General features: G+C 36.4%; 1 protein-coding gene across 1 annotated transcript in view; it reads right to left on the bottom strand.

Annotated features, from left to right (window-relative positions):
- LOC120415166 (protein chiffon-like) overlaps window positions 1-17,422 on the bottom strand; it is a 43,811-nt gene extending 26,389 nt beyond the window's left edge. Inside the window, exons 1-3 of the mRNA XM_039576604.2 lie at window positions 16,721-17,422; window positions 12,111-12,226; window positions 1,913-2,227 (exon numbers count right to left, since the gene is read on the bottom strand). Coding sequence (XP_039432538.1) covers window positions 1,913-2,227; window positions 12,111-12,226; window positions 16,721-16,790 — 501 coding nt within the window. The 5' untranslated portion in view covers window positions 16,791-17,422. The remainder of the gene's footprint in view (window positions 1-1,912; window positions 2,228-12,110; window positions 12,227-16,720) is intronic.
- Between the last annotated feature and the right edge of the window lie 2,469 nt (window positions 17,423-19,891).

Here is a 19,891-nt window from a genome sequence, read left to right as displayed (position 1 = left end):
ATTATTTTTATTTTAAAATTTTTAGTTCGTTGAAGTGTTAGAATTTTTGAATTTTTACAATTTGAACATTTTTTTTATCTTTTATTTTTATTTATTACATTTAAGAATTTTAAAATTTAAAAATCTTTTTAAAAATAATGTGTTTTTAAATTTGATATTCTGCATTTTTTGTTTTTTATTCTATTAATTCTTTAAATATTTAAAAAAAATTAAATTTTTAAATTCTTAAATCGAATAATTTGAAAAAATAGGAAATATTAATTTAAGCCCATCAATTTAGTTTATTTATTTTAAAGATTTAAATTAAAAAGCAATCAGTTTTGGAATTCAAAACTCTTATTTTTAATGATATTCTTTTATCTTGAAATTTTATAATCGTTGAATTTGAGTGTTAGAAGCTTTTAATTTTGATTTTTTTATTTAAATTTTTTTATTCTAAAATATCGAAATAGTTGAATTTAAAATTCAAAAAAATGGAAAATTAAGGTTTTGTGTATTTTTTTTCTGCTTTTTTAATTTTATTTTTGAATTTTCAAATTAATATTAGATCTATTTTTTCATTTTAGTATAAAAGAAATTAAGAATTTCAAAATGAATTATTTTGTATTTCTGTATATTTTTAAATATCTGTGAATTTTATTATCCTGGAATTTTTGTTTTGTATATTTGCATTTTTTCTTGATATCCTTATTTTTTAGATTTTTTTTATTTTATTTTTAGTGTTTTTTTATGTTTTAAAATTGTGAAATTTAAAAATTACAAAAAAAAGAAATTTCATAACTCAAATTTGTTATTAGTTTTAATATTTTTTAGTTTTACTTTAAATTATATTTTTGATGTTTGTAATTATAAAATCATAAAATTTTAATATAAAAGAAATTAAGAATGTCAAAATAATTGATTTTGTACTTTCCTAATTTTTAGATTTTTAGTTTTTTTAAACTTTTTGTTTAGAATTTGAGAATTATTAAAATATTTTGGAATTAATTTAGAAATTTCAAAATTGGTGAATTTGAGTGTTAGAACTGTTGATTTTCTGAATTTGAAATATTAGTTTTATTTTATTTTTTTCGCTAGATACTTTGTTATTTAAATAAATTTGTAAATCATTTATTTTTCTTGTTTTAGAATTTTTATGTTTACATTTGATAATTAAATTTTAGAATTTCTTTTAATACTTTTGATACTAAGGCTAAGCCTGGGACTTGGATGTCGACCTCAACCAGAGCCGAATATAAGAATTAAGGATTAATTAACAGTATAATTTTAAAACTCAAGATTTTATTAATTTAAGAACTGAAGTATTGAAGAATGTAACAATTTTTTACTTAATTGATTTAATAATTAAAACATGCAAATTTAAATTTAAGAATTTAAGATTTTAAGATTTTAAGAATTTAAGAATTTAAGAATTTAAAAATTTAAGAATTTAAGAATTTAAGAATTTAAGAATTTAAGAATTTAAGAATTTAAGAATTTAAGAATTTAAGAATTTAAGAATTTAAGAATTTAAGAATTTAAGAATTTAAGAATTTAAGAATTTAAGAATTTAAGAATTTAAGAATTTAAGAATTTAAGAATTTAAGAATTTAAGAATTTAAGAATTTAAGAATTTAAGAATTTAAGAATTTAAGAATTTAAGAATTTAAGAATTTAGGAATTTAAGAATTTAAGAATTTAAGAATTTAAGAATTTAAGAATTTAAGAATTTAAGAATTTAAGAATTTAAGAATTTAAGAATTTAAGAATTTAAGAATTTAAGAATTTAAGAATTTAAGAATTTAAGAATTTAAGAATTTAAGGATTTAAGAAAATTAAGAAGTTTATGAAGTTTATGAAATTTTAAGAATAATTTCGCTTCAGAATGTAATCTGCCGGCCACAACCAAACACCGTAACAATCAAATCCTCACCCTGCTCTCACTGCCTCCGAACGTCCCGGCTCCAACGGAACCCGGCCCTGTCGGATGTAACAACGAACTTGCTGCAGCTGCTCCACATGACGGCGACGACGGGGACGCCTCGTTTACATACTGCTGCTGCAGATGCTGGTGGTGCCGGTTGGACAGCGGAGTCTTCGGCGTCAACGGGGTCGTCGGAGTCACCGGCTGGGCGTTGTAACTGTGCGAGGGACCTCCGTCCGGATCTCCCGCCGTTCGCTGGTAGTGGCTGTAGTCCTTGTCGGTGATAAAGTGCGTAATGTCTTTGCTCAAGAAGAACTCGATGTGCTGGAAGAAAGTGGGAAAGAAGGGGAGAAATTAGAGGAGGTTGGGGGGATTTGATTGGCAACCAGTTGCGTGAGTCATGAAATTAAAGAAGGGAGAAGACGAAACCCCGACGACTTTCGGCCATCTTAAGATGCTTCGCGAAACAAGACAGAGGCAGAACCAGAACCAGTACAAGGAACTCCAGGCAAGATGTGGAGCAAATCTCCCGAGGGGACGAGGGACGCGGCATTTAAACAATTTGTAGCAGAAATAGCTATGTGTGTACGAAGCCAAGACTTTCTGCTCTTTCTTGGCCATCCGGCATAACAAAAAACTTGGGAGGTGGGTGGACAGTGAGAAGAGATGACTCTCTTTCTCTGAGCATCCTTGGCCGGGTCACTCACCAATACAATTCAGGATTTGGGATACGGATTGCGCGCGCACAGGGTTTTGATTCAGCACGTTACACGGAAAATAATTGTTCCAGAAATCATGAATTCGTAAATGTCAAATCAACTAATTTTCGTAAAATTATTCACGATTTCATGAATTAGATTCAAGAAATTTTGAACAGATTCATGAATTCGTAAATGTCAAATCAACGACTTTTAGTAAAATTGTTCATCATTTCATGAATCGGATTCACGAAATTTTGAACAGATTCATAAATTCGTAAATGTCAAATCGACAATTTTTCGTAAAATTGTTCATCATTTCATGAATCAGATTCACGAAATTTTGAACAGATTCATGAGTTCGTAAATGTCAAATCAACGATTTTTCGTAAAATTGATCGTCATTTCATGAATCAGATTCAAGAAATTTTGAACAGATTCATGAGTTCGTAAATGTCAAATCAACGATTTTTCGTAAAATTGTTAATCATTTCATGAATCAGATTCACGAAATTTTGAACAGATTCATGAATTCGTAAATGTCAAATCAACGACTTTTCGGAAAATTGTTCATCATTTCATGAATCAGATTCACGAAATTTTGAACAGATTCATGAATTCGTAAATGTCAAATCAACGACTTTTCGTATAATTGTTCATCATTTCATGAATCAGATTCACGAAATTTTGAACAGATTCATGAATTCGTAAATGTCAAATCAACGACTTTTCGTAAAATTGTTCATCATTTCATGAATCAGATTCACGAAATTTTGAACAGATTCATGAATTCGTAAATGTCAAATCAACGAATTTTCGTAAAATTGTTCATCATTTCATGAATCAGATTCACGAAATTTGGAACAGATTCATGAATTCGTAAATGTCAAATCAACGAATTTTCGTAAAATTGTTCATCATTTCATGAATCGGATTCACAAAATTGTGAAAATTGCTTTGTATGAACTCATGAACATTTTTCACGACTTCTGGAAGACATTTCTTTTCCGTGCAACAAAACGAACTGTCAGTTGCAGTTTCCAGAGATTCATGGCACGATATTACCGGTGTGGTGTGTGCAATCGATTAATTTTGAGCGCACAGACTTCGTGGGGAACGCACCAGCCTCTGTTCTGTGTAGAGTTCTGCAAAACTAACCAACTATATACAGTGTGGGTAATTTTGTCCTCTTTTTTTTGCTGTGGAATGAAAAACGCACAGCGTCAGACTCTGGATGGAATTATCGATCCGGATTTCATAATGTGCTGGCGCTGCTGATGAAAGCAGCTCTAGTAGGTGAAAGATCTTGATGATAGTCTGTCTGCCTGGGGGTGTGTGTGTAGAGAAATTTTAAATCGATCATTATCCACGTGGTATGTGAATAGCCCCTTGACAATATTTCCTAGGTTGTGAGAGATCTAACTTTTTATCAAATAAACATAAACTTAACTTTTTTTTTACAAAAATCATAAGTTTGTTTTGAGTATGAAATTTCAGTCATTTAAAATTTAATAGAATAGAAAACTTGGTGTCAATTTTAGGTTGTTAAAAACTTGCGGAATTTTATAAAAACTTGTATCACAAATTCAGGAGAAGGAGGAGTAGATAGTAAGCTGTTTTTTTTCAACGGGATTTTCCAAGATGCACTATCTTGCTACTTCATCGACCGACTGTCTAGTTGAACTCCATCCCATTCACGCCAAATTCCTTCCACTCCAAATCTTATCAGAGCCAGAGAAAGTCCCACTGCACACACTCTTCCTTCCACACCTGAACAGCATCACATCATCCGTCCAGTGCACAGTGGGAAAAAAGGGCCCAAAAAATTACCGCAACATGATTTCGCGCAAACCATCGATTGCTATACACCAAAAGCTTCGTTTTTGCACCAGGAACAATAATCCGATGAAAAATCGCACTGCACGGACCGGTGGTCGGAGCACAGGCCACCGGAAGATCCGGATTTTTGGAAAAAGTGTCAGATTTATCCAATTGTGAACTGATAAGCTTTCTTCTACCATGAATAGGCATGCAAAACAATCCTAGAATAATATTAAATACCATAGGACCCATCGGAACCGATTCCACCGATCTCCGGTGGCCACATCCGGAATTGCATTAGGAAACAGCGTAAACTAGTCATGCGACGTATCAAACGTCTTGATTTTGGATGGGGACATGAGTTATACACTCCTCTTTTAAAAACATGAAGTTTGATATGTCGCAAGAGTGGTTTCAGGAATTTGCCAAATATGATCTTCGGATGTGGCCACCGGAGAACCTGGGAACCGGTCACCGGAGGCAAAAATACATTTTAAGGATACTCTCCATCCAAAATCAAGAAGTTTGATACGTCGCATGACTAGTTTACGCTGTTTCCTAATGCGGTTCCGGATGTGGCCACCGGAGATCGGTGGAACCGGTTCCGATGGGTCCTATGGTATTTAATATTATTCTAGGATTGTTTTGCATGCCTATTCATGGTAGAAGAAAGCTTATCAGTTCACAATTGGATAAATCTGACACTTTTTCCAAAAATCCGGATCTTCCGGTGGCCTGTACTCCGGCTACCGGTCCGTGCAGTGCGATTTTTCATCGGATTATTGTTCCTGGTGCAAAAACGAAGCTTTTGGTGTATAGCAATCGATGGTTTGCGCGAAATCATGTTGCGGTAATTTTTTGGGCCCTTTTTTCCCACTGTGCAGTGGTGCGCAAAACAAAAACACCAAACCTTTCCCATCGCAGTAGGCTCTGCCGAGAGGTCACAAAACTCGCCGAGAACCGGTAAACCTAACATTCATGCCCCACACTCTCTTCTCTTTCTCCTTTCCTCCCTCATTCCACACACACACATCTCCATGACACCCAACTCGAAAGCACACGCACACTACGATCATTTGCCCTCACACTCACACACCCTCACTGTTTCACTGTTTTCGCGTTCATGTTTATGTTGCCCCTTTCTTATTTGCGCTTCGCGCGCCGTTTGCTTCCTCCTTCCTTCATTCTCGCTCGTTCGTAGCACGGGAACTCACTCTCACCGGGGCGCGCTTAACCTGCGCGCTCTGCGTGTTTCACACAACATTTGAGTGCCCTCTTTATTTTTTTTCTCTTCTATGAATGTATTTGTGAGAGAGCTGGTGTTGCCTTGGTTTTCGTGTTCGTTTCGAGGAAACCCATGTTTTCATTGTACACTCGTTTTCTGTGGCTTGTCAAGATGGGTAGGTGGTAACGAATCACAATGCTAACAAAGCTTCACTGGTTTAAATCACAAATTTTGCCGTTGCATTTCCCGAACACGGACGTAAGAGTTGAGTACTGGAAGGACAATTGTTTCACTTGATTGATACATTGGTAGCGTTTCCCGATCACAGAAGTGAACTTTAAGCACCTATTGACGGTATTTCCATTTTAGTTGTAAGTTTCCCAATCACGGACGTCGGAATCCAGTACTGCCATGCAGTAAATGGAATCTTTGAGTGAGTTTCAGATATTTTATAACTATTTTTTTCCTCTTTTAGGTGCTGCATTTCCCAATCACGGACGTAAGAATCGAGTACTTAGGTCACCTCAAATATGAAGGTAAGTTTTTGAACGTGTTGTTTTAGGTATTTTTTAAAACTTTTATTTTCTTTTCTTTTTCAGGTGCTGATTGTAATAAAACATCGCGGATTTTGGAGGTCAAATGGCAGTCGAAAAGGTGATAGTGAAGAATTAAACCGATACCATGGATGCAAATCAAGCAATCAGCTCATTACTCAACATCGAAGTGAAGTGAAGGAAGACGTCGAAACCATGAATGCAAAGCAAGCAATCAGCTCATTACTCAACATCGAAGTGAAGTGAAGAAAGAAGTCGAAATCATGGATGCAAAGCAATCAGTTAATTAGTCAACATCGAAGTGAAGTGAAGGAAGTAGTCGAAACCATGGATGCAAAGCAAGCAATCAGAGTGAAGGAAGTAGTCGAAACCATGAATGCAAAGCAAGCAATCAGCTCATTACTCAACATCAGAGTGAAGTGAAGGAAGACGTCGAAACCATGAATGCAAAACAAGCAAGTGAAGTGAAGTGAAGGAAGACGTCGAAACCATGGATGCAAAGCAAGCAATCAGCTCATTACTCAACATCGAAGTGAAGTGAAGGTAGAAGTCGAAATCATGGATGCAAAGCAATCAGTTAATTAGTCAACATCGAAGTGAAGTGAAGGAAGTAGTCGAAACCATGGATGCAAAGCAAGCAATCAGAGTGAAGGAAGTAGTCGAAACCATGAATGCAAAGCAAGCAATCAGCTCATTACTCAACATCGAAGTGAAGTGAAGGAAGACGTCGAAACCATGAATGCAAAACAAGCAAGTGAAGTGAAGTGAAGGAAGACGTCGAAACCATGGATGCAAAGCAAGCAATCAGCTCATTACTCAACATCGAAGTGAAGTGAAGGAAGAAGTCGAAACCATGGATGCAAAGCAAGCAATCAGCTCATTACTCAACATCGAAGTGAAGTGAAGGAAGAAGTCGAAACCATGGATGCAAAGCAAGCAATCAGCCAATTACTCAACATCGAAGTATATGAAGGAAGACGTCGAAACCATGGATACAAAGCAACATCAACATCGAAGTGAAGTGAAGGAATAAGTCGAAACCATGAATGCAAATCAAGCAATCAGCTCATTACTCAACATCGAAGTGAAGTGAAGGAAGAAGTCGAAACCAAGAATGCAAAGCAAGCAATCAGCTCATTACTCAACATCAAAGTGAAACTCAATAATCTTGCTAATGTGAAGAATGCGATCTACGTCGTTCCACTGACGTCTGCGACATAACTACTTTGAAATTTCCAACTGGAGATGCGACGTCCGATTCCGCACAGTAAACACCTGCCATTGCACCACCTTGGCCACGACGACGACGATCCGACTGCTGAGAGAGCGCTCTGTGCGATGCGATGTTGTGTGTACGGTAAAGGCGAACGAGGCAATGCAATGAAAAAAACACGATATGAGCGACTCTGCTGTTGGTGACGACGACGACGACCAGCTAGCTAGCCAGGCAGGCAGCTTTTTTCCGATAAATGGACGTATTTTCAGCCATATTTGATTTACGCAACGGTGGCTCGCTTCGCTGGGCCTTAAATTGGCCCTAATTTAGCACTATGAGCTGTCACAGCTAGAACTGCTAGAGTTGAATATGCACGCACTCACACACACGGAAAAGAAGAGCCACTTGGACACGGCCTCAACGAACTCGATGACAGATGTCACCACTGGTGTTTTAGAGTAGTTCTGAACGTTCTACCGGTCACTACGCGTCCCAGGAACCGTTTTCGAGCCTGTTTTTTCCACGGAAACAAGCCCGACCCGTACCACTCCCGTGCGGAATCGTCCGTCTGTACGCGTTTCTCGATTCAAAGTAAAGTGGAAACTCGTCGCTCTCCGTCGTCGTCGCTGAACAATACGTAGTCGGCGATATGGTCAGGGTGCGAGGGAGGGCAGGCGGAACGGCGGAGGGTACGAGAATCACAAGCTTTTGCTGGGCTGCCTCTGCTGCTGTTTCTGAGCTACATAGCATGTACACACAGGCCAGACCAGACCGTAGAGTTGGTTGGTTTTCGAAGGAAGCAAGGCAAGGCTGGTTGTGGACGGTTGGTTGGCTGTTCCTCGTCATCGTCGTCGTCGTTTGTTCGCTTGCTCGGTCGTCGCTTGGGTTTGTTGGAACTGCTGTGGACAGAGACTCGGTGTGAGCGTATTCTGCTTTCGCTCCAACTCTGTGCGAGGAGGAAAAAACGCTGAATCGATCCGACTCTGCTTTGCTGTGCGCTGTGCAGCGACGACGATGATGATGAAACCCCTGACCGTATTCGTCACCGCGCTGAGCTGTGCGTGACCCAGGAATTCCAAACGATCCCTTCATGAATAGCTTGCATTACAGTGTAAACACTTCGTCCCAGTAGGAAGACACCTCCTCGGAACCAGTGACGTCGTCACAAAGGAGGGGGCCTTCCAACGTACACACTCACTCACTCACCCCAGCCCTCTCTCTCTGTGATTTTTTCAACACACATCCCAGCAACCGATAACACACTTCTTCCTCAAACAACAAAAACTGTCCCCATCGGAAAAAGAATCGCACCTTTCAAACCGTTTGCCCAAAAATTCCGCAACCGACGACGCCCCGCAAAATTGGCCCGTATTTTTCACAGAAATGGCGACTTGCCGAGCGCGCAATGGCTGCCTTTTTTTTTCCTCCACCACTTCTCACTCGGTTTCTCAACGCAAGCTCGTTCACGGCAGAGCTCGGATACGCGCGTTGGCTCGCTGGCACAAAGATTCTTTGCCCGTGTAGGACTGACTCGGCCTCTGCTGGTTGATTCAGTGCCGAGCTGAACATTTCCTTTCATGTTTTCACTCTTCTCTTCTCTCGTTTTCTCTCTCAATGGATTTGAGTGCGCTCTCTCTCAATTCAGTAAGATTCAGCGAGAATGAGTGGTTCTTGTTGTTGGGCGCTGTTTGCTTGGTTTGGTTTCTTGTTGGTGAACGAATACATGTGCGGTCCGGGCGGAACCAGTCTAGTTGGAACGTTGATGTCGTTGATTCTTTGGAACGGACAGGTCTCCAGTACGGACTTCAAACGGAACGTAATTCATTAGCACCCACAAGCATGTTGAGAATAAGCAGGACAACACTTTTCTCTGCTTTCCCAAAGTGGTGCTTTCACAGAAATTGGTGGAACGATTCCCCTTGCAACTAGCGCACTTTACAACCGACTTTAGGTTGTTTCAAGCATTTTCTCCTACAAGACGGTTTTTTTTTACTTTAAAACTAATTGTAGTAAATTTTGTGATCTATCGCCCAAGATCATTTCTTAATTTTTTATTTTATTTCAGAGGATAAGATTTTCATATTTTTTTCACATTATTATGTTTTTTTTTGTTTGAAAAACTAGATGGTTTTTCAAAACAACCAGTGCGACAAATAATAAGTTCTTTTAAGAATATGAGAATAATATATGTTTGGTTCATTGGCGTGGATTTTTAATTATCATTCTAACAGTTTGTTATTCTTCTTTAAAGTTGACAAATTTGTATAATATACAATAGATTAAATAACACAATTATCTAACATATGATTTTTGAATTTTTGATCTTTCAAAGCTCTGATTTTTTTTTATTTTGAAATTCAAACAATACGCCAAAATTTAACTTCAAACTACCAATTTCAGTTCATTTTTTATATAAAAGGATCACAAAGTCAACTATTAAGCTATGGCCCAGCAAGGGTAAAACATATTTTGCAATGTTGCCAAATTAAAAAAAAACATGATTTTTTTTAAACGGTCGAATGACAATTTTTACATAATTTTTAGATGTTAAATTGGAATGGGAATCATAAAGTAGTTTTAGGAATATTTTTTTACTGAATTTGAGTAATTTTTCTTTTTTTTTTTATAGGCGCCGATGATTGCTCAAGTCTGAATATATTTTTAAATATTCAGACAATTCATTATAACCATGTCAACTGGGTACTCTTTTGGACTCGACCTTCACCGATTAAGACCAAACTTGGAGAGAAGGTTCATCTATCGATAGTTAACAGAAATCCCAAGTTTGGTTCCAATTGGACCATCCCCCTTTCTTTGGAACCGCCCTTTTTTTTGACGATTTATTAAAAAACTTTTTATTCTTTTATCGTAACTTTTCAACTTGTAGACCAAGAGACTTTCTTCTGGTTGCATTTTATAGCAAAATGTCCAAGAAATTCATTAAACATAAAATATCAACCTTCAAATACCTTCCAATATTGTTTTTTTTTCAGTTTATGGTTTAAAACGTGATTTTCACCCATTCCATAATTTTACATGTCCCGGATAATTTTACATAAGAATCATATAAAATTGTCCGGTGACTTGTACAAAAAATACAAATCAATCTGTATTTGTAGCAACCCTGCTTGAAACTACACACTTTACAAACGGCTAGTGATTTCTCACAAGTTTTTTGAAATATATTTTTGTAAATTTTGTAATCTGTCACACACGATCATTTTAAGATTTTTTTTTTATTTTAGAGGAGAGAAGATTTTCAAAACTTTCTTCACAAGATTTTTTTTAACTATCATTTTTTTTAAAGAGAATGATAATTTTCTGGTTTGCTGATATGGATTTTTAAAAGTAATACCAGAAGGTTTTTATTCTTATTCAAAGAGAATGAGAAAAATTGCAACGGCTTTATTTTTATTAACTTACCACATTTGTGACATGATTTTTTAGATGTGAAATCGGATTGGGAAACAAAAAAAAATACAAATTTTCAATTTTTTTTCAGGGTATTGATGAATGCCCAAATCTGTCATATCAAATCTATTTGGCCAGCATTTAATTTTTTTAATGTCAGTCATAGTGGGTTGTTTAATAACCTTCTGTATGGTTAAATTTAGCCCACCAAATGAAATAGAAAACCAAAAGGAAAAACATTATTTTCATGTTTTGTTTCATTGATTCGCAGGATTTGAAAAAAATAATGTTTGGTCAGTATCATAATTATAATCAAATCTTTAGAATTTTGTGATCCGTTTGCTTCAGTGTTTCAAAATTAAGGCTTGGCATTTTAAATAACGAAAAGTGGATTTTTGTGACATGCCTAAATGAACAAAATTTGAATTTTGTTTTTGAAAAAGCAATAAAACATCCTTATGCAAAAAATACAACTGTTAGCTACAGTCTGTAGGCTACAATGCGATGTTCCAAATGACATAGTCGCGCTACTTGGCGGTATGATTCCCATCGCAATTGGCGCATTTCATGCTCGGCATGTGCTTGTGCAAACAACCCAGTCTACCAATGTCACCATCGTCATTGGCCGGTGTCGGTGCCCTAGTAGTTCGTTCGTCCAACTAGCCGGTCACTCACCAAAAATCGATTTCTCTCTCTCGATGTCTCTCTTTCTCTCTCAAACTCCCACAACATTTCAGCGCTGCTGAACTCCCACAAATTTATACCAACTTTTTTTTTCTCCCTATACTTTTTTGCTCCAGATTGGCCTGTGTGCGTGTTCGTTCTGAACTCACAGGCACAATCCCGGAGGAGGTCCGGTCGGTCCCTTCTGTCGTCGTCGTCGTCGTTCCATTCCAGAGTGTTGAGTTCGAGCAAAAAATGTACATATATTCAGCATGGTGAGAGCAGCAGCTTGGTCGTATTTTTTTGTGTTCGATTTTCGTTTCTGCTGGTATATTCATGAAATCGATTCCAGGCTCTCGAGCCCCAACCTTTTTTTTCTGTCTTCGTTCGTCGCCGTCCAGAGTTGAACTCAAACTCGGCTGTGTGTCCTGGAGTCAACCGGCCAGGAGGAGAGTGTTTAAGGGCAAGGAAGGGAAGTCTGAATTGAAAAAAATAAACGTCCAGAAAAAGAAACAGACTGGAACGAAGATGACCAAATGGTGCAGAGTTGAAGGAAATTTCAGTTTTCTTGGAAGAAACCGAGCTGCCTGATGTTAGTTCCGTTCGTGATGATACTTACTCCACCCAACTCCTTGATGGTGTACTCGATTTTGTTTGCGAGCTGGTGCTTCTGAATGTCCAGGTAGAAGCGGTGGTGCACCAGCGGGGTCGGGCCTTTCACAAGTTTCACTTTACCTGTGACGAAACAAAAGAGGAGGGGGAAACCAATTTAGTAATTTGTAGAAGATAAGTTGAATCGTGCAAGTAGGTTACACAAAGTTGATTGCAAAACAGAAGAGAGCAACACTCAAAACAACAATCACACACAATGCAACCAACCACAAAGCTTTTAAAGTGTAGGTGAGGGAAACTTGAAGTTTCATTTATTGTTGATAACACGGCAGCAAATCTGAAATCACGAGTTACTTGCGGCTATCACTGTGTGTGGGTTGTGTTGCTTTCGAGGTGAAGCTCATTTGCCTCTGAAAGTACTAATGTGTTTGTTTGTCTGTGTTAGTTGGGGTGGTGTGGTGAATGTTTGTTTTTGAAATGTATTGAGCCAAGGTTTCCATAGCCAACTGTATACGGTAAACATGACGACTGAGCAGCAGTACCACAACAGAGTGCAAGCAGCAGCAGATGTAATGTTTTGCATATTTTTATTTTTTCGTTGCCTTGAAGTTTGGGGTTGAGTTGCTGCTGTTGCAACTTAATTACTGGAGGTTTCAGTACTGAACTGCACTGCCCCTGATCGCATAAATGTCCCATATGCATTTTCATCGATTTCGAGTTATTGATGCAGTTTAGTTCAAAATTGTGTGCTCTTTCAAAAGAGCATATAACATCCAGTACTTTGTTCTAGAAATCAGGAGGAAATCCATTTTTTTCGCGAAAACTTAACACGTAGCCTTATGTATGGGACAAACTTTAAATGCGTTTTTCTCAGCTTGCTGTTTTTGCATATGGGACATTTATGCGAACATGGGCAGTGCAGTTCTATACATTTTTTTTTCAACTGAGAAAAACACTATTGAAATGTTTAAACTCAGGCTATCGTTTCTAATAAATTACAAATTACAAACTCTGTTTGCTGTTAGATTTTTTCGCTTTGCTTGGAGGGAGACGGTGATTTAAGCGGATTGCAGACTGGATTTCATCATGTTTAAGAACAATTCAATACGCAATCGGCTTATTTCGCCCATTTTTGCTTTTGTATTTTTTTATTTGGCTCAAACTTTGTTGGGACCTTTTTTATGACCAAAGAAGCTAATTTGTGTCATTGGTACACCCATACAAGTCTCCATAAAATTTTTGCAGCTGTTCATAAAAAAATGGTACGTACATATTCAAAAATCTATAACTTTTGAGCAAATTTTCTTATCAATTTGGTGTCAATTTGAAAAAAAGGGACACGGAAATAAATGTTTTGGCGATTTTTTAACCAACTTTTTTTTTATTTGCAAAAACTCTATTTCGCAAAATTTGTATTTTTTTATTTTCGAGATTTTTTTGATAAGTTATAGGGGACAAAAATACGCAACTTGGTATGGTATGGTCAAAAAATCTGCTGTCGAGCTATAAATTTTTGAAAAATAGTGTTTTTTGCAAAAAAAAAACTTTATGCAAAAGCAGCAAAACAAATTTTGACCAAACTTTTTTATGTAAAATTGAATTTGCAATCAAAAAGTTAAGATACAGCCACCGAAAGTTTTATTTTAGCGAAATATTTGCAGTTTTTAGATTTTTTAAAATAGTGATCATGAGTGACCATCTCTGAAATTTTTTTTAAGCTCAGAAAATTTGCTATTAAATTTTTTCTTTGACAAATGAAAACCAAGTTTAGCAACATTATTTTCAAAGATAGTTAAGAAAATTAGCGGTAGATCCCGTTTTTTTGAAAATTATTAAGAAGGCCTAATCTGCCCACCATTGAAAAAACGGCTAATATCCACTTTTGACAAAAACGAGATATTAGCACCAGGTGATAGAGGATGTTCCAACGCATCTTCTGGAACTTGAATTTTGCTGAAATAGTGTTTGGACTTGGCTGCCGATGCGAAAAACCAAACGGCTAATATGCCACTCTTATGAGAAATTGCCTTGACGCAGATTTTGTGACAAACACTAAAACGCGTTTTTCTCGGAATACTTGATTTGGCATAATAGCCGAATTTTCAATTATGGGCAGTAATGAGTATAATACAATTTATATATTTACAGGGTGACTACTCAAATCCCATTTTGAAATTCCCGATTTTTCCCGACTTTTCCAGAATCTCTAATAATGGGCATTTCTTATCTAAAGAATGATTTCAAACAAAATACTCTTTGTAAAAAGTCAACATCAACCATAAAAAAAATCTAAACTATTGACAATTTTCGTAAAAAATTAATTTAATTTAAAATTTTATTCTTTATTAAAAAATGATTATAACAGCAATTCTTTCAATGAATTTATTATTATTAGTTTTATTAAAGACACTTTACCATTGCATCAATGAATTTAGAAAATATAAAGAAATTCGTAAAAAAAATCATTTGACTAAGTTTCCTTTTAAATTTTGTAATTGAATTTTTGAACTATTAATAAATTAATCAAGTTGACATTATTTAACTGCTTTATACTTTTTTCAATGAAAAAAAAAAAAACAGTTTGACAGGATTCTATGTTTTGACACTTTTATGTTATTTTTAAATGTTTGAGAGAACAAATTCTTTAAACATATTTGCAATTACTTAAATCAAAATTGGCTGGATTAATTTTTTTTAAATTCAATATTTTTTCATGTTTGTAAAACGTAAAAAAAGTATGTCATTTTTTTCATTCAGAACGAATGGATTTTTGCTATTGAGGTTTTCCGATGTTTGGAAATCAAGCTTTATGTAGATTAATTTACCCATACTGACAACAAAGTTCAAGGGAATCATTTGGAAAAATATTTCAAATGACTTAATGAATTTAGTTCAACAATTAAAAATATTTACAACAACAAAAAAAAACATTGCCAAACTTAAGTTAGGATCTTTTTTTCAAATATTTAATCGATGTGATAAAATGAAACAGAATCCTACGTTTTACTAGCCATAATCGTAAAAATTAGGCACAATTTTTAAAGCAGTTTCTCATTAACATTGTTGATGTTTTAAATTAGAGTAAGAATAAGGGGTAACCAAAACAATTAAAAAAAATGATGCAAAAAAAAATTATAAAAATCTGTGTCAAATTCATCCAGTGTTTATTAGGATTTTTAATGTTTAAAAAAATCTTTTCAATCTCAAATAGGAAAGGAACACTGAATATAAATTAAGTTACTAAAGAAGAATTGAGCCAATTGAATTTGAAAATTTTACAAAATTATTCAAGAATTAGATTTTTTAAGCATGTATGCTTGGGATTCCCGAGTTTCTGACAAAAAATCACAAATTCCCGACTTTCCCGACTTGAGTGGCCACCCTGAAATTATTTTTTTTCTGCTGAAAACCTGGTTGTTAAAAAAAGGGGCTTTATTTCTAATATTAATGCATTGTTGTCTAACATAATGGAATATTTTTGGTCTGGAAAATTATTTTGACTAATGACACATTTGACAAATTATGGACTTAAAATGGGTTATCTAATGCATTTTTTTTTATTTTGATACAAAATTACCAGGACAAACAAAATAAAATGAATATCAAAAATTGCATGAAATTATTTAGGGACCATCCACAAACCACGAGGACACTTTTTTGGAAATTCCAAGAAATGTTCATATGACCTTTTCATATTCAGATAGTTTTTTTTTTGGAACCTCAACATATTTTTCCTTAAAAGCCCAACAAATAACCATTCTTTGAAACGAAACGCTCTAAAATTGGTTCAAAAATGTGCTTTTTGCGAAAGCCGGGATCCGTGGTGTAGGGGTAAGCGTGGTTGCCTCTCACTCAGTCGGCCTGGGTTCGATCCCAGAAGGTCCCGGTGGCATTTTTCGAGACGAAATTTGTCTGATCACGCCTTCCGTCGGACGGGGAAGTAAATGGTGGCACCGGTCTAACCTAGAGGTTAGGTCGTTAACTCAGTCCAGGTGTAGGAGTCGTTTCCCTGGCTCCTGCCTCGGTGGAGTCGCTGGTATGCAGTTGGACTAACAATCCAAAGGTCTTCAGTTTGAATCCCGGGGTGGATGGGAAGCTAAGGTGTAAAAAGAGGTTTGCAATTGCCTCAACAATCAAGCCTTCGGACACATTGTTTCGAGTAGGAATCTCGCAATTGAGAACGCGAAAGCCAATGCTGTAGAGCGAATAATTTGATTTGATTTTTTCTTTTACAAAAAAAATATAGGCATTGTTTTCAAGATTTACATTCAACTCGATTTTGCAAAAAGGAGTTTTGATATTTGAAAAGGGTCGAAATGCAAAATCAAGTAACTTTTCTAAAGTAATATTTAAAAAGCCATAAAAAAAAAATAAATATATCTTTATCCACGTGGTTTATGAACGATTCCTTTGCTGTAGACCGACCACCACATCGATTGCTCCCAAACCAGAAACAGCTGCAAAACGTTCCCTCCTTTTTCGCTTGCATCTTTCCTCGTTTGACCTTTCTTGCACAAACTTCTTCGCCTTTTCCTTTTCATCGCAACCTTTTTTTTTGCACAAAACAACACAAAAGACAATCTGGCCTTTCCACCGGGAGGCGCGCGGGAAACTTACTTGCATTGGCCGGTTTCTGCTGCTGATTGGCTGCGACCCTCGAATGTTTCGTCTTGGAGGGCGATACCATGCCTCCGACATCTGGGGTCGGTTCCCCCGGGCATTCGCGTCACTCCGAACCACCAGAACCGCCGTCGCGTTACGTCATTTATGCACGCGCCGAATGCGATCGCACCAAGCTGTTTGTCATAATTATTTTTGCAAAGCAAGTTTTATGCTAAACACTTAAAAAAAGTACACAAACAACAAGTTTCACAGAAAACCGCTTTCGGAAGCACTTTTGCAACAAACACCCCGATTCCGCTAGCCTTGCATGTTTACTAAACAGCCCACTTTTTGTTTACCATTTGGGAGAGGTCAACGGTGTGTCGGTGTTTGTGTGCTGCCCACCCCACTGCTTCGCACATAAACACAACCCCCTTTCCGTGAGCGTGTGTGCGTGTGTTCAACGAGGAACAAGTCAAAGAAGGCTAAGCAGAAGCAAATGACCTCCCTGGCGGGGACAGATTGGCGCCGATTACGGGTCCAAAACACGCCCGACTGCACAATTTTTCACCAAATCTCAACACCACACGATGGCCGCCCCACTTTGGCACCACTTCCGACCGGAACGCAACCGATTGTACCGACGAATTTCACTCCGAACCGCACCGACCGAAAACACGCGCCATTTTTCTTCCACGGCTTACTGCGATATGCTGTTACCGTTTTCTTGCAGGTGTGTGCGTGTGTCGTCTTGTTGCTGACTGGCGGTTTTCTTCGCACCTTTTCCTCTTTTCGAGCTCTCACGCAAACAGTCACAGACAAGCGGGCGCGCGCCTTGCACACACACGCGAAGATTTACGCCGTAAACACCGCGCCAAAGAACGGTTCACAGAGAAAGCCGACTTTTTGGTGATTAAAAATCAATGAAAATTTTGTGTTCGTTTTGTTTTATGATTAACATGATAACGTTTTCAGCATTTTACCAAAACTTGTTTTGAAACTGAAAAAAAAAAAAACTAATGTTTCACAGTAAAATTTACTTGTTATTCAATGTTTTGATTTTACTTAAAATCGCGCGCGTTGTGATAAGATTCGGCTTTCATCCAAAAACATCACATCTGTTTTCTATGACCATTTAAATTGGGGATGCCAGATTGCGCCATAAAAGTCTGCAGAATAAATCACAGATTTTCATGATTCTAGCAAAGCAAAATTGCCCTAATTTTTTTGAAATTGCTTGGAATATTGATTTTCAGTTATTAAGTTTTTTTTAGACTGATAAAGTTTAATATTTCTAATAACCGACGGTGATTTATTTATAGTTATAACAAGGAAACCATCGAAACTTTCCGAAGTTTCAACAAGCAAAACAATGTAAATATGCCAAAGTACCTAATGCAAACAATCAGCCTGCCCTGCTGACGTCAGTTCATTTTAACGTGAAGAACAAGCAGGATGGACTGATTGTATGCACTTTGGTATTGGCCAATTTGAAATGTTTTGCTTGTTAACTTTCTTTACCATCCATCACTATCTGCAAACCAATCTTTTCCATCAACATGGCAACCCAGACGCACCGCACCACCCAACATGGCGCCCACTTTGAGTGTGTTGGTGTGATGCCGTCGATGTCGTAAAAGTGAGAGCGTGAGAGAGGGGGTTGGTTTGGTGGAAAGCTTTACCGTGTGCGAGAGAAAAGCTTTCCAGAAACTTTTGTTAGGGGATGACGAGGCGCGTGGCGTCGCGTTTGAAATTTTTTAAGCTTTCGTGAACACAAATAAGAGGGTGAGGGGCGAGCTTTTACTTTCATATGTCGTACGCATGGTGCCTGTATGTTGATAATTGAATAAAAGCAACAACAATATTGTAAAATCTGATAATACACTCAACCCCCGGTGGTTGGTCACTTTTTCGTTTGACACTTTTTTAGTTTGTACCCCGTTGGTTGGTCAAAGTCAAACTAAAAAGTGACGAACTGTCACTTTTTACACGGCGCTCACACACACTATCAAAACAAACGTTTGGTAGTGTGTGTGAACTCCGTGTAAAATGGGTGTCAAACTAAAAAGTGACCCCGTTAGTTTGACAACAGTAGGTGTCAAACCATCGGGGTTTGAGTGTAAATAGGGAAACAGCATGTAATCCTATCGCAATTTTTTTTTGGCTATTTTTTGCGTGATGTACTTATGGATGAAGCCAAATCGGCAAATTGGATGAAAAATTAACCGGCCAAACATCTAAAAATTTATTTATTATTTTTTGTTTTACTTTTAAGCAAACCAATCCAATCTAAAATTCAAAAGGCAGAAACTAAAAAAAAAAAAAAAGTACATTTCGATGCCTCTTTGTTCTCTTGCATAAGAGAGCACAGAGTGGCACAGAGGCATCGATTTATTGAATAAACGTTAAACCATTGGAGGACGGAAAACATAACATGAATGACTGAACTCTAAAAAGACTACTTATAAAAGAAAGCAAAAAGAAAAAAGGATCGGATCCATAAATGTAACAAACAAGTAAAAAAATAACTTTCTCAGCAAATGTAATTGTCAAAAAGAAAATTTCAACAATGCAAAAATATAGTAAAATGAACAATAAGAATATAAAACAAAACTAAAAAAATATAAACTAACAGAAATAAGAAATAAAACCCAAAATTAAATTAAATAAACAAACATTGATAAGACAAAAAATAATGGAAATATAAGGCTATAGCCTAATAATGCTAATTTTATTTCAAGTTTTGTCCCCCATTTTTTTGCTGAGGATTGAAATTTTCATTGAAAAAAATATACCATTAATTTAAACTATCAAAAATTTTCTGTATAACGTTAATTTTTAACCAAATAGGGCACTTTTCTACTTTTTTAAAATTGTGACTGTTGGAACCACAGATCTGAAAAAAGATATAAAACAAAAAGTAAAATCTATTTTCATAATTTCGCAAACATACTTAAAAATGGTTTAGGAACACAAATCTATGATAATTTTAAATATTTTCAGTTTATAGATACATAGTTCAACACAGCAATTTTGAGTTTTTGACCCAGAAGGAGGGTAACCGTATAAATTAGAGCAACACATGGCTCATGGTGAGAAACATTGGAAAGTGATCTAATCTAACATAGTTCAAGTTTGAAGAAGCAAAAATATGAAAAAAAAAACAGCTAAATGTTAAAACTCAAA

Source organism: Culex pipiens, chromosome 2, assembly GCF_016801865.2.
Source record: "Culex pipiens pallens isolate TS chromosome 2, TS_CPP_V2, whole genome shotgun sequence".
NCBI classification, from domain to species: Eukaryota; Metazoa; Arthropoda; class Insecta; order Diptera; family Culicidae; genus Culex; species Culex pipiens.
The sequence above is the reverse complement of the archived record's forward strand: the minus strand, read 5'-3'. Positions and strand labels throughout refer to the sequence as shown.